This window comes from Solea solea, chromosome 5, assembly GCF_958295425.1.
Source record: "Solea solea chromosome 5, fSolSol10.1, whole genome shotgun sequence".
NCBI lineage: Eukaryota > Metazoa > Chordata > Actinopteri > Pleuronectiformes > Soleidae > Solea > Solea solea.
In genome coordinates, this window is record NC_081138.1 from 13482412 (window position 1) to 13505436 (window position 23025).

Genomic DNA, 23025 nt, shown 5'->3' on the forward strand with positions numbered 1-23025 from the left:
TTTCTATGAGATGTGTTTGCACCTCATTTGTCATATGGTTGAATGTGGTTGTTTTGTGTTCCTTTGCAGTCATTTGTCAAGTCAAGCTCACTATGTCCTCTTGTGTTTTGGTACGTTTTGCATCTTTGAATAATTATTTGTTTGTTTGTTTGTTTGTTTGTTTGTATGAACCTTGATACTTTTGTGGGTTGTGAAAGTCACTTCATGTAGAGGTTCAGGGTCCCTCTGCCCTACAGGCCCATTCAGATACTTCATGACCATGACTTCATCTAGAGGATTAAAGCAACAGATTGTCGGGGCTCTGCAGCTACATGTGTAGTGACATCAGTGAGTATTTCTGGATGGTGCTCCAGTCAGATAGATGTCAGCAGTCAAACCAGCAGCTGTGAGTCAATGCCAGCTTTACAACATCTACCTAACAGGGTTTGTGAGTCTAAGTCCACTACCTCAATATGAATATTAAGATATAGTACGTGCACATAAACAGTTGGTTTAATCAAGGATCAGGTAACAATGGTTCAGCTGTTGCAGCAGAAAATGATTTGCATGTTTGGCAGCAGAAAACCAGGAGAAAATAAAACCTGTCTGACTTCAAATGGACAAACACATGATAAAAAAAAAACACTTATAAAAAATGTATAAAACATTATCTTCAGGAACATTTTGATGTCCTCATCATTCCACACAAGTCTGTGTTCTAATCTTTTTATGCACATTTTCATTAATTCAGAAAGTTTTCATTCCTTTGCTAGGGGGGGGGGGGGGCTGGCACATACATTACAGCACATTACATTCATTAGGATTACCTGCTAACAGTTGGACTTGAGCCTCAGACATCCCCTCCCTTTGACCACCTGTGATAGTGCGGCTGTTAAAGGAAACATTAAAGATTTTAAAGTCTGACCACATTCACAGGTTATATCTAAACCGTGGAAACTTGTACCTAAGAATCTGTATTATTTCAAGCTCATCTGATCCAGAGTTACAAACCAAATAAGCTGGATGAAAATGCTTTTAGTCTGACAACGTCTTGTTAGTCTGAATTAGTTTCAACCACAACAGGCCCCAGGTCTTGGCAGCTTAGTCTGTCTCAGCACAAAGTCCGATATAAAGGCTGACGGCTCACATGTCTGCTATAAAGTGCTAGTCCCTGGATTTTGGGAGCTCACTGCTCCATATCATTTTCCATTTGTCTGTGCCAACGTGTCCCGGCATGTAATCAACCGTGTGTTGGGACCAGTCAGTAGGTCTGGGCCAGAGTTTTACTTCCTCTAGGTATCCATCTTCACACATCTGGTTTACTAGTTGACTGACACTGGACACTGAGTCTCTGCAATTAATGGTGAAGTGGCAGAATGGTCTGAACAGTCTCACATCTGCTCTGGCTCAATAAAGTGCCAGTGGAGTCAGAATAACCATTTCACCATGTTTCAGTGATGATGGCAAAACAGGGACGAGTTTAACGCATGCTAAAAAAATAACACATCACATAACATGATGAACTGATAGTGGGACATGTGAAGCACAAGCACCAGATCATTACATATCAAGTTGAGTGAGATTAACTAATAACAATTATGACACTATAATATGGTATGCATTACCACAGGATAACTTTAGGTTACTCACGTAACCCCGGTTCTCTGATAACCGAGTGAGGTATCTCACTATGGGAAACGCCCTCTGCGTGACCGATCATGGAAGCTCCAATGACACCACGTCTGTCATATGACAGACCAATCAGCTCGAGATGCACGGGCCAGCTCGCCCCCCTTATAAGCGCCCTGCGCTCCGCACCCGCCATTCTCAAGCGTATTTCTTCCACCCCACCTATGCAAGTAGGGCAGTGTGTGTGAGATACCTCACTCGGTTATCAGAGAACCGGGGTTACGTGAGTAACCTAAAGTTCTCTTTCAAACCTCCCTCGGTATCTCACTATGGGAGATATAGCCCACTCCCGGATTTGCATGCTCCGAAGCCCTCAAAGCCGCGACCCGCAGTGGGTCGACACCCTAAACCCTCCCCATGGGCTAGCACGCAATCAACCTGAACCCACACTCAGGACTGAATGAGCCAGAGAAGTCTTGGTCACATCCAGCCTGTAAAACCGAATGAACGTGTGTGGGGATGCCCAACTGGCAGCGGCACAAATATCCCTCACTGATACGCCCCTGAAAAGGGCCCATGAGGTGGCTATGCCCCTGGTGGAGTGGGCCCGAAGCCCATCCGGGGGCTGCAGCCCACGACTCTCGTGAGCCAGGATTATAGCCTGCACCACCCAGTGTGACAGGCGCTGGCGCGTCGGGGCCCTCCCCCTGTGAGAAGGAGCCCAGGACACGAAAAGCTGGTTGCTCTTTCTGAACCCTTTGGTCCTGTCCACGTAGATGCGTAAAGCTCTCACAGGACACAGAGCATTGAGCCGTTTTTCATCCTCTCCTGCAAACGGCGGTGGGTGAAAAGCGAGCAGCTCAAGTGTGGAACAGCTGTAGGCAGAATCACTAACCTTAGGCACAAATGCCGGGTTAGGACGTAGTATCACTTTCCCATAATCTGCGGAGAACTGCATACATGAGTCGTGCACAGACAAAGCATGTAACTCACCGATCCTGCTAGCTGATGTCAAAGCCAGAAGCAGGATAGTTTTAAGGGAGAGTACCTTTAAATCAGCAAACTCTAACGGCTCGAAGGGCAACCCTGAGAGCGCCTCCAGAACCATGGGTAAATCCCATGACGGGACCAGAGGTTTACGCACGGGCCGCAGGCGGCGCGCACCCCGCATGAACCTCTTAATTAGAGGGTGCTGCCCGACAGGTGCACCTCCAAACCCCACATGACAAGCTGAAACAGCGGCCAAATAAACCTTAATGGTGGAAAAAGCTTTATCACCGTCCATTAAGTCCTGCAGGAAGCATAACACCTCTGGGACCGAGCACTGAAACGGAATAATCTGCTTAGCCTCACACCACCGTTCAAACACGCGCCATTTATTATCATATAATGATCGCGTGGATGGCGCCCTTGCGCATTGAATAGTCTCAATCACCCTAGATGGGAGACCAGACTCCTGTAAATTCACCCTCTCGCGTGCCAAGCCCAGAGAGCCAGCCGTTCGGGGTGTGGATGAAAAATCTGCCCGCGCGCTTGTGACACCAAGTCCGCGCGTAACGGCAACGGCCATGGCTGGCTGTGGACGAGCTGCATCAGCTCCGCCATCCACGGTCTGCTGGGCCAGTAAGGAGCTATCAGGATTAGTGATAACTTCTGTTCCCTCACTCTGATCAGAATCGGAGTGATGAGGCCGAGCGGAGGAAACGCATACAGCAGCACGTTTGGCCACGGGTGCGCCAGTGCGTCCGCACCCAGCGGTGCGTCCCGGTCTCTTAACGAGAAAAACAGGGGACACTGTGCGTTTTCGTGCGATGCGAAGAGATCTACGGACGCTCGGCCGAACCTCTCCCATACCTGGTGGAGCACCTCGGGGTTCAGTCTCCACTCGCCATACAGGGGATTCCCTCTGGAGAGTAAATCCGCTCCGCTGTTCAGTACACCCGGCACGTGCGCCGCGCGTAACGACAACAGGTGTTCGCTGCCCCATAATATCAGACTCTGAGCCAGCCTGTGTAACTTCACAGAGCGCGTGCCTCCCTGTCTGTTTATGTAGGCTACGGCTGTTGTGTTGTCCGCTCTGACCAACACATGACACCTTCCCAGGAGAGGCAGAAAATGTTTGAGTGCCAGGAAAACAGCCAACAGCTCCAGGTAGTTTATATGTGCCTGGAGAAGCGTCGGGGGCCAGGTCCCGTTCACTGACCTCCCCTCGAAAACCGCTCCCCACCCCGTTAACGAGGCATCTGTCGTAACTGTTTTCCTCATCACTACGGCTCCCAGTGGGACGCCGGAAGTGAATATCCCCGGGTCTCTCCAGTAACGGAGAGCTAGGCAGCATTCCGGGGAAACCCTCACCATACGTCTGAGATGACGTCGTGCGTCCAGGCGCAGCGAGGTTACCCAGCGCTGAAAATCCCTCATTTTCAGCAGTCCCTGAGGGACGACAGAAATTGATGATGCCATCAGCCCTGACAGCCGAAGACAGTCTCGTAATGACACTGAATTTCCCCGCTGAAAGAGAGCCAAGTGACGGCGAAAATTTTCCGCCCGAACCTGAGACAGAAATACCCGAAATGAAACAGAGTTTATTTCGAGACCCAAATACTCGATATTCTGAGTGGGAGACAAAACACTCTTTGTTTGGTTTATACTGAAGCCTAGGCTGCTCAGCCTGACTATCAGTCTCTGCGTGTCCCTCCCCGCCTCCTCCCTGCTGGGAGCGCAAAGGAGAAAATCGTCCAGATAAGCAAACACTCTGAGGCCCGATGCTCGCACCGGGTTCAGAGCTGCTTCCACACATTTGCTGAAGACCCTCGGAGCTAATGACAGCCCGAAAGGCAGGGTCTGGTACTCGTAGGCTGCTCCCTTGAAAGCAAACCTGAGATATTTCCTGTGTGCTGGATATATGCTTATATGAAAATAAGCGTCCTGCAGATCCACAGAAGTGAACCAATCGCCTGGTCTGATGGATCGGAACAGAACATTGTGTGTGAGCATTTTGAACTTGTATTTTCGGAGGTGTAGATTGAGGCAACGCAGATCCAGGATCGGACGTAGCGAACCGCCTTTCTTTGGGATGAGAAAATAACGGGAGTAAAAACCCTGATTTCTCTCCCCCTCCGGTACAATGCGAACCGCCCCTCGGCTTAATAGAGAAGATATTTCGCTCTCTAAAGCCTCCGCGGCTTCCCCAGAAGCTTCTGTCGTCAGCACCCCGTTGAAGCGAGGCGGCTTCATCGCAAACTGCAGCCTGTAACCCCTGACAACGGTTGTAAACACCCAGGGGTTGACTGCGCATGCGCGCCAAACCTCCGCTCTGACAGCGAGAGGACCAGGGGGCCTGAAGCTTAACGGACCAGTTGCGCCCTCTGGTGGCGACAGACTGTCCTGCACCTCTTGGTTTTTTGTTTTGTTTTGTTTTTGCTTCGCCCTCGGCTTTGTGAATAAGCCTGGATGCAACAGCGTGTTTATTAAAAAACCATGTGAAGTGCTTGGTGTGAACATAGCACGTTTTCCCTCTACCCTCTGAACTTGAGGGGGGGGATACAAACTCTGCACTGGGGGAACGAGTGCTTGCTTCGGTCTGTGAACGGAATGACCAAACGGGGCCGTCACACAGCGCTGACCGGAACATTGGTCCAACATGTCCATCCTCCTTCTCTTGGGAGGAGAGGGAAACAACCGGTCTGTTCCGGGGGGGCTCAGAGCAGAGATCTCCGTGAGTGCTGACTGCTGAGCTTCTGTCCCCACGAACCACAGCACCTATGCCGACCGCTTTTTCTTCCCGTCCGGGGGGTGGGACGGGCGGTTCGGCACGGCGCCTGGAGCGGCGGCTACAGCGGCGAATGATTTTCTGGGCCAGCGTCTCTGGGTCTGCGCTCCGCGCTGTTGAGACGACGACTGCTCAGACGCTCGCGGCTTGGGCTCATTATAACCGCTGCCGCGTCCTCTCGCTGCAGCCGCAAACCCGTGACGTGGTGGCGGTGCGGGGCGAGGAGCGACTTTACGTGGAAGGCAGAGGTCGAAGGCTTCACCCTGCTTCTTCCTAAGGTCACTGGTTTGTTGCATGGCCGTGACAGCCTCACCAAACAAGCCCTTAGCCCTGGACGGGTCGAAAGGAGCGTCAATTATGACCTGTTTGTCCTGGTCAGGCAGGCTGGAAAGGTTCAGCCAGAGCGCTCTCTCCCCTGCCACTGCGAGCCCCATGACGCGGCCGCAGCCCTGGACCGCACCTCTGGAAACACGGAGGGTGAGATCCGTGACGACACATATTTCCTCCCAAACCTTCGGACTCGGAGAGCCCTTATCCAGGAGGAGACCCATTTCCTGGAAAAGCTCAGCCTGGTAGGCCATCAGCAGGGTGACAACATTTAAGTTTTTCACTGACTGGGCTGCTGATTTATACACCTTCTGGTACATGGAGGCAGCGAAGCGCTCCGTTCTGCCCGGGAGGGCGGGGCCAGCTGCGGAGAGCGCGGAGCGCCGGCCGGGGTGGAGGTGAGAAGCCACCGCCTGCTCCACTACTGGGGGATCCCCAAGACCCCACTCCTCGTTGTTAACGACCTCCAGGCCAGAATAACCCTTAACGGGAACCCTGTGGCGGAAAGGTTTATCCCAAAACCGCTTCATCTCCCTCATGCACGCTGGGACGGCGGGCATGACATGACTCGTCGGTGTACGGCGGGAAGGCAGAATTTTACCGTCGTAAAGATCCCTTTCCTCACCCTTGTCATCCGGTGACGCGGGCCAGTCGATACCCAGCCGGGATGCTGCCCGCTTACACACCTCGTGCAAGTCGACCTCCGGAGGAACAGGGGAGGGTTGGATTTCTCCGCTGAGGCAGCTGCCGGGGCGGGAAGTCTGGGCTGAGGGGAGGATGGCGTCTTCGTCATCGTCGTCGTTCTCGTCATTGAGAAGATCCAGATTATCATCCTCCTCCACACACTTTGCCTCGAACTCGTCCTCCGACTCTAGGAGCTGTTCGAACAACGGCGGGAAATCCTCCTCCATGAGGGTGTCCCAGCTTGCGCTGGTTGTAGCCTTAGCCGGCTTCGGCTTATCCACACTGTCCGAGAGGCAGGGGTCGGCCTTAGAAGCGGCTGAAACTCTGAGGCGCCGCTCCAGAATTCTAGCTGGCAAGGCGCTGCAGTGCTGGCAGCACTCGGAGTCCGCGAGTGATGCTTGAGCATGTTGGACTCCCATACAAGCAATACAGAGAGGATGTGGGTCTCTCCCCGAAATTGCGAAACCGCAAGCGGCTGGACAAGGGCGGGACTCGACGTCTTTCACCTTGCCGCTGGCCATTGCCCCCTTAGAGGATGCGGTAGTCATACCTAACCTTGACGGTCAGTAAAGAAAAGAAACACCACGTCAGACCTCGACGGCTAACGAAGTGTACAAAAAACGCCTAGCTTTCTCAACGAAAGCAGCGAGAAACAAAAAACAGTGTAAAGTCCTGAATATAGAAATATTCACGCTCGGTGACTACCTTGACGGCGCGTCGGAAGAGCAGTTAAATGAATAATCTCAAACAGGACCTGAGGAGCTCGGTGATCTTCACGGTGGAAGAAAGCGAGAATGGCGGGTGCGGAGCGCAGGGCGCTTATAAGGGGGGCGAGCTGGCCCGTGCATCTCGAGCTGATTGGTCTGTCATATGACAGACGTGGTGTCATTGGAGCTTCCATGATCGGTCACGCAGAGGGCGTTTCCCATAGTGAGATACCGAGGGAGGTTTGAAAGAGAACTGCTGGTAGACAGATTTATCATTACTACAGAAAACATCACGGATTCAACGTTGACATAAAAAAGACAGTAGAAATATTATAAATATTAAACAAATATTTCAACAAAAATTTTTTTTTTTAAAACAGACGAAGATTTTTTTTCATTTTTCAAAAGGAAACATTTATTGAAAATGCAAATGTACATTTGTATGATACAAATCCTTTTTTTAACACAGAGAAACATGCATCTATAAGACTCCAACACGTCTCTTTGAATGTTCTGTGCCCAGTGTCTTTGTTCTCCATTTGAGTCGAATATTTTTCCTCTATCAAAAACTCCAATAAATAAATAAAGTGCTCCACATACTACTGGATGTAAATCAGTTAATCCACCTCACTAACACCGATTACTTAAAATACGCGGGTAATCAGCAGATATACAGTTTATTGCTGTCTTACTAAAAGCTAAATATCTAAGAAATTTGATATTGCAAATCATTTTCAAAAAGTTAGGAAACTTGAGTTATTTACAAAGCAACTAGGGAATTCTGGTAAAATATAAATCTCCAATCAGACGATGACCGTGACAGGGGAAAAGCACACACACACACCTCAGGGCTCCATGGCCAGCAGCACCTGATTTTTTTTTTTTAAATCTTTGTAATTCAGGACTGAAGACAAGCTTAATTTTTTGCTTAATTGGATATTTTATTCTGCAGACTGACAGGGAGGTGGCGGTGCAGCAGCAGCAGCGCTAAAGAGCAGTTGGTTTCAAGTCAAAGTAGAAAAAACATCACCATTTTCTTTGAGCCAAACATCAAGTAACTCATTGAAATTGTGCTCATGAATGTTTGACTGTAATCTGAGATCTAATAATGACTTTAGTTACATGTATCTTTTCCTGCAGTTACCTTAACGCAACAGTCAGCCTGTACATAAGTGGAATAATGTTGCTGACATTATGCTACGTATATGAAAAGTGACTGAGCCCAATACAGACATTGCTCTTATTGAAACATCGTGATGTTTGATACAACTGTATGAATCACAGAGGATAGTTAAGAAAATAAAAAGGTGTATATAATCTGAACTTGTCTTTCTTTCAATATTGGAAATATAATTATGAACAGTATACTGGCCGGAAGTTACATGTGAGCAATCTGCTCCACCACACTCTCATTGGTTCTATGTAACGCATGATGTTGGCTAAACTGATGATGATCTGACATAACACTGATTTGAAAGCTGCCACACCCACGTTTGTTCGACTTGACACCCTCAGCGCTGCTGCTGAGGAACACAGGTTGCAGTACCACCTCCTTACCAGCAGAGGAACCAGAGCAGGTTACTGTGTGTGTGTGTGTGTTCAGGACCACTGGCAGGAGCAGTCAGTGGGCTCCTGGATGGTGTAGCTGACCCAGGTTGCGTTGCTGGAGCAGTAGAGCTGCACGGAGCGACGCTGCAGCCCCGTCTCCCTGCAGCACTTGCAGAAGCGAGCGTACGTGTTGATGTTGTAGTTGTAGATGCTGGCAGATGGACACTTCCCGTCACATGACACAATGTTCACCTGCACAGCACGGAAAAGGTCAGTCAGATTTGCACTACATCTCCAAAAATTCCACATACAGATGCTACCATCTTGCACTGGTGAAGTAATTTTGAGTGCAGTTATTTTTTTTTTTCTGCTGGTATTCTAAAAAAGATAAGGTCACTCCCTTCCACATGGTTGGAACATAACTAGAAATCAACTCCTAAAGTACCTGAATCAATTATTATCAGACAAATACTGTCAATAATGTGTGTGGCTGCAATATGCACACTCACACTTTGATGCCACCAAATCATAATTACTGAAGAAAAAAGCTTTCTATGGAAGAGGAGCAGATATTGTTCACAGTCCATACGATATATTTCTGTTATCCCCAAAAATACATTAATGAGGTCACCACCCAAATGTCACATGACACTCATTCAGCTGCTGTGGAGATTGCATTGATTATTGTAATCAAAGAAAAAATGAAAGTTGTTGGCACCGGGGCAGTGAGACGAAAGGCCAATAAAGCTGTCTAATCTAATCTAATCTGTACGTCTTGCCTACTGTGCGTCATGGATGTTTTTGCGCCCAGAGCAGTGTGCAGTTATTAGTAGTAGGTAGTAGCATGAGAATGATGATAGAGTTTAATAACAAATTGATTATTCCATGATCTCGAGATAATGGATTGAAAAAAATATAGTAGCAACCATGGCCGCTCTTGGCTTTTCTTGCTGTTCACTGTACGAGATGATAACAGTAGAGCGAGCTAATTCAAACAGAAGAACTGCAGCTGTGAGACGACATATTAGTACATGTCCACTCTAGTGTAAATAATTCTAAACAGACATAAATAAATCTATGCAAAAACATTGTCATATAATCCTCTTGGAAGTTTTGTCCATTCCAAGAAACGGATTATAAATAATAAATACATAATAAATATTACAACTCAAGTGGGCGTTGGAAAATTATTAATTAATGAATTATCAATTATTAAATACATTTCATTTCTGAGTTGTCTGGAAGTAAACAACTGCGTTTCTCAAGACATACCGGCCTGTTGCTGCGGCAGTCATTCTTCCTGATCGTCATCCTCACCGTCACTTTCTGACATGACTTTCCATCTTCTTTGCCTGTTCATGTGAGAAATTAGTCAAAACAAAGTTAGCATAAGTAGAGACACAGCACAGAAAAAAGGGGATGACAGGAAAAAGAAAAAAAAACTGTGGAAGGTGTTGACACTGTTGATCATGCACAAGCCTTGAAAGTTAAGTATAGTAAGTGCCTGGATGATGGGTTAGATGAAGGAAGACAGAGAACAATGTTTCACAGTTAAAAGCAAAGAAGGGAGAAAATGTAATACAACTAAGACACAACACAAACCAAAGGAATGAAGACAACCATCATGCACTTACCATTTTCATAAAACAGCTTCAAACGAAACACATAAACCCCAAACAACAGTGTGTAAACATGCTACAATAAGCTTCACGGATAGATCCAGCTCCTTTTCAGTGAGACATCAGTGCAGCTGCCATATTAGAAAAGAATAGGCAAAAACCTCCGAATGCATGTGTGTGTCACAGCAGGAGTTTTCACACTAAAATACTTTTATATTTTTACAATTATAAATAGTATATTATATAAGTATAATCAAGCAAATTTACAAGCTTACCCTGCATCAGAGGCATGGCACTTCAAGTTATAATTTCTGTTGTTATCTTTTAGTAACATATAGATTTTGCATCATAAATATTTTTTTATTGTCTACTATATATTGTTCCATATCAACGCACACTTTTATTTTGAAATTCTGTGAAATATCAATCATGACAAATATTGCTAATTGACACCTCCTGACCAGACTGGATGCTTGGTGGCCCTCAACGTCGTTTGTGAAGTACCTGCACCATTTGAAGAAGCATTTCTTATTGTGATTTAAATTTAAATATAAGGTTTACCACTCAATCATTTTCCTCTATGAAGTTATTTGTGTAAATCATGTTTTCTGTTGCCTGGTTTTGACATTTCCTTGGAAACACTGATATTTTTACTATCTGAATTGGACTATCAGAACCACTCTCTGATATGGCAGCTGCAGAGATGAGTCACATGAGCAGGATGTCATATCCTTGTATTTATACCTACAGAAACTGTACTACTTAGCATGAAAAAAAAACAAAAACAACAGAGCATAAACATTAAGTTGCTATGTGCGGCACAAATCCCAGTCATTTCCCTTCTGGAGGTTTAATGTGTTGAATAATCACTATTTTTATGTTTTAAATGCAGCACCAAAATTACAACTACAACATGATTGCTTCTCCTTTGCAACTGCAATTAATAACAAGTGCAAATATTTAGTATAAATAAAGTTTATTTGCTTTTAGCTGACAGTCCATGATTAATTCCATAAAATGAATAAGCTAACATTAGCAAAACTACGACGAGTATTAGGACCAAACTGAAGAGAAAGAAAACATTTAATCGAGAATAATATTATGAGAACAAAAGTCATAATATCGCAACAATAAAGTCATAATAATATGAAAATAAAGTCATACATTTATGAGATTGTTCTTTATCATTATTTAATTATATATATTATAATAATAATTATTATCAAATAGTAACAGAATGCAGATGTAACCAACTTTAGTCTTGTAGTTGACCACTACCAGCCACTTCCTCCCAAGTCTGTGTGATTCTTTCTTCGGAAGTCGGAACATGCCAATGTCCTGATGCCAATGAGTGGTGCTGATGGGCCAAAACATTAAAATATTTCCTCATTTGTGAAGCCCAAACCAAAATATAACTTCACAAAATGCTCCACATTCCTCATCTGGACACCGATTACAGATGATCATCTGAGATTTTGCTTCAATAGTAATTATTATTAATTTACTCTCATAATATTGTGACTTTATTCTCAGAAGATTACGACTTTAGTCTCATAATATTCTGACTTTATTCTCAAAATATATTAAATACAAATGTCTTCAGTTCGGCCCTTGACTCTGTCATACAAAAGCCATCAACAATAGTGTGGAAATGTAACTATTTTTAGACATGGAGTTTTGCTGTTCACAGATTGTCTGGTGAGGCGCAGTCACAACATCAGCAAGTGATGAAGCCTAAGTCGAGCATACAGGAGACAGAACACTTGCCCACTCGCTCACTGTGAACTAGCCAGGGATTGTTCTGCTGCCAGTGTGCTGTTGCTCTTTACTGGTGATATGTGTGACACTAAGTGAGAGGGAAATATGTTGTGTTGCAAAGTTTTTGTGTTTTTCTAAAGGGAAATATGTCCTCACATCATTCATGTATCTTTGATGATAAAATGCCTCACAGAGTAACTTCAGTTTTCCCTTTGTCTGAAAAGACCCCTGCATCCTCCCACCAACACCAGCCCACATCATTAAATCAACTGACACATGCAGACTTCTAAGCCCGACTACTGGGCCACTACCAACAGCACATTGTTGGCAATCAACAATGCACTGCCCAGACAGTGCTAAATGGGGAAAGAGTTTAGCTGAAATGTATATGTACATGATCCTCTGGGCGAGAATAGGGACCTTACATTTCTGTCCTCTCAAGTGTGACATCATTATTTAGGCCAGTATGAATGATTCCTGCCTGGGCACCATTTGATGACATCATTTTAAAATGAAAAAAAATAATAAAAAAAATAGACAATAAACATAGATAAGCTATAGATTACCTGCTGTGAATGTGTAATTTCTACTGATTTTAATATAAACATGACCTTTAATGAGACACAACTGAGAGGAATCTTCTACCAGTGGGTCAGAGTCAAACTTTTGGGGTTTCATGTGTGTTTGATCTGTGTTATTGCTTTATTTTGTTTAGTTTTTTCGAGGGAGTACATTGTTGAATATCAACAATGGCACTGACAAGCCTTGTTGTTTTTGTACCTTGTTCACAGTTTGTGTTAACTGTGGGAGTCAAGGGGCTAACGGGGAAAGGGAACAGAGAGAATCCAGTACCTGGTGGGATTTGTACATGAGGGTAAGCTGCAGCACACAAACCACAAACCCACTTGAATGTAATCAGATGCCTTTCAGTGAGACCTTATTTTAATCATTTGGCACTTTGAAAATGTACTTGCCGACAGTGAATTCACTGACAGATTTCTTTCTAATCAGAATAAACAGTAGACAAATGTGATGGAGATGACAGCAGAGTGCGGATTAAGATTTTGGCCTGAAAAGGACAAACTGAAGGGCAAACATGTCGGATACATGTTGAGCAACAGGTGAAGGAACTCGTCTGTATCAGCTGCAGCCTACAGCGCTACGCTAACTACAGTACTGCTGCTACACCCGCATCAGTTACTCACATGTTTTACAGCATCCATCCATGTAACTTACGATAGTTCCACCAACCTGGGAGCAAATGAGAGACAAAACTGTGTTGGGTATTCAGAGTAGTTTACCACAAACTACAAGACAGAGTGAAGCAGCCTCATCATATTTCTTACACACGTGATGTTAATGTTCAACCCATAGGGTGGAACATTGTCATGGAGCTGTAAACTCTACAAATCTAAATTTTAATATCTAAATATTTAAAAAAAAATTTAAATATATGATTTAACTTCTTTATTGACTTTTCTTTACAAATGCACAGCCTGTGTGCAAATAAAGACATTGCACAAATTAAGTCAACATTTAAAGAAAAATAAAACAAGCCTTACAGCAACAAAAAGAAGAAGTAGAAGAATCTGAAGTACAAATCTAAAATATTACTTAGTTAATAGTCTTGTCTTAAGTGATCTATTTAATGGCAATATTAATCAACAGTATTATTGCAGTTTTATTATCATTATTGAGGCTGACCTTCACACACTCGGTTTCATTGAAGGGGGGGCAGCTGAACGAGTAGGAGATGAGCGTGGGTCCAGACAAAGTGTCTGTGCAGTCGAACTTCAAGCAGTTTGACACCCAGGATTTCCCCGGCTGACAAAGAAACACAGTAACATCTTCAAATATCTACATCAGTAAAACAGCAGCTACATGTTGACATTATAATAAATGAAATAGGCTGAGTTAAAAAAAAGTCTGTCGTTAAGAATAGCTGCATGAATTGTGTCATGTAATTAAAAGCAATGCTGAGGATCAGTTTATTTTACCTTGTAAAGAGCAGCTGTCCCATTCTCATGTTCATAGAGACAGGAAATATTTTTACAAACACCACAGCACGTCGACTGGTCCTTGGGAGGGATGTAGATCTGATTCTGAAAACACCCGTAAACTTTTAACTTTGGCAGCACAATCAAGACAACAAATATGAAGGAAAGGAATGGAAAGTTTATTCCAACTGATAAGAGACTGTGTATGTGTGTGCATGTGTGTGTGTGGTGATCTTACTGGCTGGCAGTGGGTGGAGCAATTGATGCTGGAGGTGCGGAGCAGGTGGAAGCCGCTGGCCTGGTCGAGGCTGCGGCTGCACTGCCTGCTGTGACACAAGCCATCGTCCCCATGCTCCACTAGAGTCTGACCTGGCCTCAGCACTCCCCACTCACCAAACACACACACTGCTTCACGCACTGAACACACACAGAGCAAGCGGTCAGGGATCATAGAGTGCTCAACAGTTTTCTAGTGGACTTCATGTTAGTTTATGGTAAGAAATATTTTGGTTATCATACACAACAAAATTGTGTATGATTACTTGTATGAGAGAATATAATATGCAGCAGTGCTCACCACACTTGTATCTTTTGCAGGCACACTGGTTCTGTGGGTCTGACATGAAGGCCCGGTCCAGCTGAGCAGCCTCTCCCTGCAGGATATGGGAAAATCATTAATTTTTTCTTTATACATATTCATATATATATATATATATATATACATATACATATATTTAATTATATCAGATTTTAGATCATATATCAATTTTCTAAATGTCTACATCTAGGAAAAAAGCTACGAACAAGATGTACCTGCACCTGTTTAAAAACAACAACTTCAATTTGGAGAATACCTATTCAACTCCTTTGAGGTCTATGAATACAAACAGTAAACATTACATACTGTAAAAGACACCATTATGTGTCCACGCAGAAAGACTGAATTTTAAAAAGTGAAGACGTACCAGGTCACATTTTGGGGAAGCAATCTTTTCACAGGAACATTCTAAAAACAGATACCATACACAGTTTGATGTCAACAGTCGCAAACCAAAGAAATACAAACAATGGTATGAGCAGGTTTGTTCATTATGACTTGAATACAGAGGTGGAAAAATAATGACTTACATTTACTCACATTACTGTAATTGAGTAGGTTTTTTGTGTACTTCTACTACTTTTCAAAGTAATTTTGAAATGTGTTATTTTACTTTTACTTAAGTATGGTTTTTTTTTAATACTGTGTGTCACTACATTTTAAATCACATCCATTACTGAGTAAAAAAATATGTTGGCCTGAATTAAAAAAAAATAAAAAATTAAAATAAAAAATCACGTACCGTAAACTGGCATGAGAACAGGAAAACAATTAATGTGAGATTTGTGTCTTTTTTGCACGTTGCAACAAAGAAACCCAACCTTGTTCAAAAAGTAACTTTTACTTTTTAAACAAGCTACTTTTTTACTTAAACTTGAGTATATTTTTAGACCAGTACTTCTCCTTGTACTTAAGTAAAATTGTATCAAAATAGTGGTACTTTTACTTGAGTAGAATATTTCAGTGCTCTTTCCACCTCTGCCTGAATACATCACAAACTGTCACAAGACGCACCGCATGTTTGGTTGGGGCAGCAACGTCCGGGAACGGCCACCGAAAGCACTGCCATTCCGACAGGACAACTGAGCTGAGGACATCTGTACGGCTCGCACACTGCATATGCATACATGCACACATACACACATGCACACATGCACACACACGAACAAAATACATTTACACATGCAGCTGTGGTCATTAGACTGGAACAGATTAGAGGTTTCTCATTTTTGGCATATTCCACAATTATCATTTAATGTATTTTCCACAATATTTATCTCTAAAATAGAGAAGAAGTATCTTGAAAACAAAATACTTAGGTGAAGTACAAGAACTCTAAATATATGCCTAAATACTACACTTGTGTAAAAGTATTTCCCACCACTGACGTCTGTGTTAAATTGCAGACAGAACAAAAGACAAACATTTATGATGAAGACAATTACATGAGATATAATGTTGATATTTAAAAGGGAAAAACAGGAGGAAGGTTGTTAATGAGTTCACGTCACTAGGACAGAAAAGATGATCAAGTCATTACAATAAATATGTGTGTGCGTGTGTGCTCTGACCACACTGGTAGGTGGGGCAGCAGCGGTCAGTGGTGTTGCCATCAATTGTCAGCACCTCGCCATCCTGGCAGAGAGAAGGCTTCGCCGGACAAGAGGAGGAGCACACTGAAGGAAACACACACGCTTATATGTCACAATGGTGGAATGTGCATTAACCAGCTACTGATTTGCTGATGGCTGAATGTGTTGATTTTGTGTGTGTGTGTGTGTGTGTGTGTGTGTGTGTATGAACTGACTGCAGATGTGGGCCAGACAACAGCTGCTGTCAGCTCTGGTGGCGATCAGAATCTGGTCATCTCTGCAGATGGGAACGTTGGACTCACAGAGCTCAGAATCACACTCTGAAACATATCGAGAGATTATCGTAAAAGATATTCAGCGTATTTTGTTTTCCACTTTTGACCACTACCGTCTAATCAGGTCATCTTTGAGTCCAAGTGAACACTAATGCCAAATATGAAGACACCTCCTCAAGGTATTCCAGATACATTGGAATCATGAGGAGGTAAATGATGTGATTTATGAAGTTATATTTAATTCTAATCAAATCATCTGTAAAGAGACTCCCACTCCACATCTATAAAACAAACCCCAAAACATAAAACTCCCAGCTTCAGCTGCTGTTGGCTACGATCCATCTACAATCTACTTGCAGGTGCACCTCATTATAAAGTCATTCTAAAGCCCTTTTAATGATCCCATCACTGAAACACATTGTGTAAGTAAGTTTCCCTGAGAAACAGTTAATATAAATGTCTTATTTGAAAGGTGAAACACATTTAAGCAGACAGAAACACAGGCAAATAAAATGATAGAAACTCACCACACACAAAGTGTGGACAGCAGGACTCTTGTTTGTAGTATGACACCAGCTTCTCCCCATATTTACACGCAGGAGGCGGCAGGTCGCACAGGCTCTGGTTACAAACTGAAGTAAAAATCAATCAAATCGCGTTAACATTTTACGTTTAAACCTTTCAGATAATTTTCAAACTGCTGGGGAAACCTCGCAGCCTCACCGCAGACTTTCTGTGGGCAGCAGCTGGTATCATCGGCCAGACTGATGACCACCTCGCCTGCTCGACTGCACACGGGAACTGCCACGCTGGAGCAGTTGTACTCGACGGGAACGATGGTTTCTTTGTCGCAGCGGTACATGCAGCAGGCGTCCTTCGAGGCTTTCCACATCTCGCCGTTTGCATGAGGAACGCCGGAGCTGTCTGTGCAAGCTGTGAACACATGAGGTACAAATACATCAGCAAGTAATGTGTAATTTTGTAGCAATGTAGCATTTTCTTAAGTGTTTAGACGAGTTCTTAAAATGTTAAGAAGATAAAATAGGAGATACTTAAGGTATGCATTCGGAGATTTCCCATCTGAAAATGTATTGGGATTGTTTTAAGTCAGCTTTGGTTGTGCTGTCTGTGTCTGTGTCCTTGATTATTGTGTCGCTTTAATAGTTTTTGATTGTTTTTGTATTTCCAACTGCAATACAAATTTCCTCTTGACAATACAACTCTGAACTGAATTGATCTGCCAGGCTTACGATGTCATAATCATTGAACGTTTGAGTTTGAAATGCTAACACTGGCTGTAAAGCTTGTATCTTACCACACTTGTCAGGTGACACGCAGAGGGCAGAGTACGGCCGGTGGAGGAGCGTTCCCTCAGGACACACACAGCCCTCGGTCAGGCTGGTGCACTGGTCTGGGTCAGAGTCAAAGTCGTGGTTGGGGCAGGACTGGGAGGTGCAAGCTGGCAGACAGGCCTGATACCGCAGGGTGTTGGGACACACAAAGGCTGCAGCAAGAGAAACAAACATACTGGTATTTGAGATGCAACACTTTACATTAAGACTTAAAAGATAACCTTAGGATTTATGGTTGTTATTTAGGTCATACACTGGAGTTCTTTGCATTGTTTCACAAACTTACGGCAGTATTCTGGACTCCTCCACTCAATGCAGATATTAAATTTGTGACAAGAGGCCACATACGCAGCCAACGCCACACACTGGTTGTTGACATACTCTGCATCTCGTATCCAAACCTCACAAAATGTACTGGGTGGCACCTGAGAAAAACGAAGAGACGATAAGATAAAACTGATTATGATAATAATAACAATTGTTATTATTGTTATTATTATAGTAACATAAAAGGGGAACAAGTATATAGTATATAATAAAGTATATATTATGTGGTAAAGGCAGAAAATCATTGATTTTTGGAAATCATACTATAGTAAAGGTTTTCATTAGGACACTATTTCTTTTGTGATAAAAAAGGAACCAAGAAAACAGTACACTGATGAGTTAACACGTACAAAGGCATGGCAGGGGGAGAAGTTGCGGTGGTGCAACATTGCCAGGCAGCTGGAGCAGTCGCTGGTCGAACAGTTGAGCTCACGGCGGCGGCTTTGGCTGATGTAACTGGTCGTGTTGGGAACCTGCCAGCTGTCAATGAACACGGCCGGATCCTCACTTACACCCACCGTGGTGCCGTTGGCCAAAGTCAGGTCATTGGTTGGGTCGCCATCACAAAAACCTGTGGGTTTAAAATCAGATGAACATCACATGTCCATGAACGTGTCAAATGCAGCTGCTTTCATTATTAAAGTTTAGAGTTTTTTAATGCTTTGTTCTTTAAAAATAACTAAAGTGATGAATAAAGTAATGGCTACTCTTACCACAGAGGCCCATTGTAGAAAGCTTGTTGCTGGAGCTGTCAGTGTCGATTACCATCATGCCGGTGCTGTGATACCACTGCAGCCTCAGACCGGCAGGGCTACGAATCAGATACATGTTGCCTGTGTCGTAGATTTCAAAGCCATATTTTTTAAAACGAGGTTTGGCGTACCGCGTATTTACATAGAGCTGAGGGAAAACAGAGAGTGCATGTAATCAATTCTCATGTGTCACAAAACATACTACAAAGGAAACATCAGTACAGGAAGGGAGCAACTCTTACCCTCCTCTGCAGCCTGTTGATGACGATGTGGTTGGATTTGTGTGTGATGTTTAGGGCCACAAGACAAAGGTTAGTAAAATTCCACAGGAGCTTGAGAAAAGAGGAAAAATAAGGAAAATTGGTGACAAATCAATTCAGTGAATTCTGTTGTTATCATTCCATGAAAACTTGAAATTGACTTACTGGTGACTCAGAATCGGCAGGACACTCCTGAACCAGGACACTGACAGTCTCATTGGGCAGCTGGGTGACTATGTATGAGGCAGCCTTGTAGACCGCAACACTGTTCCCATCAAACGTGATCACGTTCAGGTCCGGAAACATTGAGCAGCGACCTGGAAAGATTCAAGCAAACAAAATGTCATCCATGTGTCAGAACAAAGATAAAAAAATAAAATAAAATATAAGACAGTCATCACAAGCAGATTCACCATATCATAAACTCATAGATCGTATGTGTTTGTCTTACATGGACAGTCCCACTGAGGGCAGCACTTGTCCCCATTGACCTGGACAGCAAAGCCGAGCAGGCCACAGTTTGGTGGTTCAGAGGTGAAGGGACAGCTTTGAGATTTGTTAAACAGGACAAGCTGGTTGTTGACGCAGATGTACTTGGTGCACTCATCAACAATCTCTGCATATGGAGGCTGGATGAAAACAAAATCAAAATCTTAAAATCAGGGGTAACACAACAAAAAAAAAACTAAAGCAGAGAATTGTTTACCCCAAAATCTGACTGTACTCCACAAAATAGCATTGCATAGTGTGAGTTGCTTAACTTATAAGCTAAATAAAATATGCTGAAAAATGCAGATGGAACATATTTATGACATTATTTACTGTATTAACTTTTTTAAAATCTGGATAAAGCTAATGCTAATGATGCAGCTGTATATATTTGTATGTCTTATAAACCCATGAGGGTTGGACACTTTTGTGCAAGACACAAAAACAAAGATTCAATCAACCTAGCAGTATGTTCTAATTAAGTCTGTGTGATTGAAAGAAATGTATGATAAGTGAACCCACAGCGCACATTCCTGTAGGGGACACCGCCACAGACGTCGTGTCCTTGGCTGTGTGTCTGGTCGTTTCCACTGGTGCATGAGGGGATGTCGTTACAGATGGTATTGTTGCACCTGGACTGCTTTGATCCACCAGTGGCTCAGTGGTTTGCACGGTGGTGGTTGTTGGATGTGGCGTCACAGCAGGAGAGGGAATACCGTGCTCATGGGTGGAGATCTCAGGTGGAGACGTCACCAGTTGGGGGGTGGATGGGGACACGTCAGTCTCTTTAGTAGCCAGAGTTCTCTCAGATGTGACAGTCTCTCTGCTGGTCGTTGTGGGGATGGCAGTTGATGCTGTGGCTGTCATTAGAGAAGGAACAGGCACTGGAGCAGTTACGGTGGTCAAGTCTGGAACTGCTATGATTGAGGCAGTATGTTCTGTTGTGCTCACTGTAGTGACTGTGTCGGGAGATGTTTGCACAGTTACAGATGGCGCTCCAGGTGTGGTTGTAGTGCTGGTGCTTGATGTGACCACTGGAAGGTGGGGAGTGGTTGATCTGGTGAATACTGTAGAGGGCCTTGATGCTACGGTAACCCTTGCAGGGATTGGCCTGATGGTTGACCTCTCAGTCACTGTGACTCTTGGGGTAACTCTTGTTGTCACAGCAACTCTGGGAGTCGTCCTGAGGGCCGTTGTGCGTGTGACGGTTGCAGTTGCTGAGGCAGGTGTAGCTCTTATGGTGGACACCAGTCGGGTGGTGACTTTTTCAGGCAAAGTCATTGGCCTTGGAGCTGCTACAGTGGTTGTGTGCAGTGGTGACCAAGACGGAGGCGGCGTAGTTGTGGCTCTTGTTGACACCTCCACTCTGCCTGTCACTGGATGTGTCGCCTCTGTAAGCGGCTGTATGACAACAGGTCTAAGTGTCGTGGTGACAATAGCTGGTGGGGCCTTTGTAGCAGCTGTGGTGAGATGAGTCTCGGGTGCACCCGGTTCAGGTGGCGGGGGTGTGACCAGTTTACTGCTTACGGTGGCTCCAATTCCTGCAGTTAAAATTTTATAAAAGGTTGTAGTTGGAGCAGTGGAAGCTGTGGACGATACTGACGTTGCAGAGGTGACTAACTGTTTTGTTGCTGTAACTGGAGGATGAGGTACTTCAGTGATTGTAGTGGAAGAGGGCACATGAATTTCAGAAGTGACCGCTGGTGTTGTGACTGACGAGGTGTAGACTGGGGTAGAGGAGGTGTCCTGATGGGGGGGACGCCATGACTCAGAGGTACGTGTTGTAGCTGGAGGACGAGTGAAGCTCTCTGTTGTTGGTGTAAGTGATACTGTAGTGGTTTCTGTATGAGACTCTGGAAGTGCAATTTGTTTTGTTGTGACAGGCCGACCAGTGGATGTGGTGGACACTCTTGAAACCTCTGAAGGTCTAGGGAATGTCTGAGTTGTTCTCTCTGTAGTTGGGACAGCAGCAGACCAGGAAGTACTCTCAATGTAGGTTGTAGAGATGGACACAGGAGTTGTTGTTGTGTCTGTAGTCTCTGGAAGTGCAGCCGTTGTTGTAGTGGCAGCTGCCGATATTTCAGAAACAGAAGATTCAGGTACGTCCACTTTCTTTGTTGTTGTTCTCCAGGCTGTAGCAGCTGAGGACCAAGCAGTGGTGGGTGCAACATCGTGTTGGGTTGATGTTGTTTCCTCAGGTACTGATGTAGTGGAGGTTGTCAGTATAGTAGATGTGGTATACAGACTCTTCTCTGAGGTAGAAGCAGGTGCTGTTGTCTCTTGACTCATATATGGTGTTGTTTTACTGGTGCTGAAAGGTGCGATGAGTGTGACAGATGCGGTGGTTTTTAACGAAGTGGCTGTGGGCAAAGACACAGTTCCTGTTTCGACAGGAGGCATAGTGGGGAGAGGTGAAGCAGTTGTGAGTGTTGCGCTGAGTAGGCCAGGAGGGACTGGTGTGGTTGTGGTTGAAGATAGTCTCTCCACTGTTACAGTCTTTGTACTTGTGTCTGTGTATGCACTCGTAGTTGTGCTGGGAACAATGGTTGTGTCTGTAACTTTAGATGTTTCTGAGATTAGACCAGCACCTGAGCTAGAAGCTGCTACAGTTGGAGTAACTGCTGCTGAAGGTGTTGTAGCCTCTGTGGTCTCTTTGGTTGGGTGCACAAGAACAGGATGGGGAGCACTGGTGGTGGTTGGTCCCTCAGTGGAGGTGGTGGTCAGTGCTGTCTGCCGGGTCGTGACAGTGGTAGTGAGTGAGTCTGCAGGTTTGGTGGAGGTGGTGCTCAAGAACAGAGCAGTGATAGCAAAAGGTGTGCTGGTCATCTTTGGAGTGCTGCGGCCAATGGGGCTTATGGTGACCCCAGTCCCAGGCATCCATGCTGTTGTAGCTGTTGTAGTGGTGGGAGGGTTTTCAGTCACTTTGGCTGTAGACAGCTGCTCTGGCTGGACAAGAGGTGGGGCTGTTGGGGAAGACAGGGGTCCGAGTGTTTTGGAAAGTTCAGGAGGTGAAGAAAAGGTTGCAGTAACTGGTCGTGTTGGTTCATCAGAGGGAGCAGGCGGTGTGGTAGATGTGGCCTGTGTGCTGATGCCTGGAGGAGCTGTAGTGAGTTTAGTGGTAGGACTAGTGTGAGGAGAAGCTGATGATTCAGTGGTAACTGTGGTCTTCAGGAGGGTGGAGGAGGCAGTGGTGCTTGTGGTGGTGCTTGTAGTGGATGCAGAGGTGGACTGAGCTGTGGATGAAGTGGATGGCTGCACGACAACAGGAGCCTTAATGCCTGAAACCAAACAAATAAATAAGACGTTTATTTACCAACACAGTTTTGAAACAGATTTTATTTCTGGTTAATTAGCAACTAA

The 23025-nt window shown here is 44.6% G+C and overlaps 2 protein-coding genes across 4 annotated transcripts in view; both read right to left on the reverse strand.

Annotated features, from left to right (window-relative positions):
- Positions 1-1797: 1797 nt before the first annotated feature.
- Positions 1798-4845, reverse strand: LOC131459867 (uncharacterized). Its single transcript, XM_058630002.1, has 2 exons — positions 4260-4845; positions 1798-4161 (listed from the first exon to the last, which is right to left on the reverse strand). Exons 1-2 carry the CDS (start codon positions 4843-4845, stop codon positions 2042-2044), a joined length of 2706 nt encoding a protein of 901 aa, XP_058485985.1. The 3' UTR covers positions 1798-2041.
- Positions 4846-7527: 2682 nt separating this feature from the next.
- The window catches only part of otog (otogelin), a 50005-nt gene continuing 34507 nt past the window's right edge, over positions 7528-23025 (reverse strand). For 2 of the 3 annotated variants that reach the window (XM_058630207.1, XM_058630206.1), the window contains exons 36-57: positions 20188-22943; positions 19628-19805; positions 19342-19493; positions 19159-19248; positions 18878-19064; positions 18515-18735; positions 18124-18262; positions 17801-17989; positions 17209-17418; positions 17013-17117; positions 16426-16530; positions 16190-16294; positions 15633-15731; positions 14986-15026; positions 14598-14673; positions 14259-14437; positions 14021-14125; positions 13728-13847; positions 13229-13274; positions 12804-12875; positions 9919-9998; positions 7528-8898 (exon numbers count right to left, since the gene is read on the reverse strand). In XM_058630207.1, coding sequence (XP_058486190.1) covers positions 8698-8898; positions 9919-9998; positions 12804-12875; positions 13229-13274; positions 13728-13847; positions 14021-14125; positions 14259-14437; positions 14598-14673; positions 14986-15026; positions 15633-15731; positions 16190-16294; positions 16426-16530; positions 17013-17117; positions 17209-17418; positions 17801-17989; positions 18124-18262; positions 18515-18735; positions 18878-19064; positions 19159-19248; positions 19342-19493; positions 19628-19805; positions 20188-22943 — 5456 coding nt within the window. In that variant the 3' untranslated portion in view covers positions 7528-8697. The remainder of the gene's footprint in view (positions 8899-9918; positions 9999-12803; positions 12876-13228; positions 13275-13727; positions 13848-14020; positions 14126-14258; positions 14438-14597; positions 14674-14985; positions 15027-15632; positions 15732-16189; positions 16295-16425; positions 16531-17012; positions 17118-17208; positions 17419-17800; positions 17990-18123; positions 18263-18514; positions 18736-18877; positions 19065-19158; positions 19249-19341; positions 19494-19627; positions 19806-20187; positions 22944-23025) is intronic. The other variant, XM_058630208.1, reaches the window with a different exon arrangement.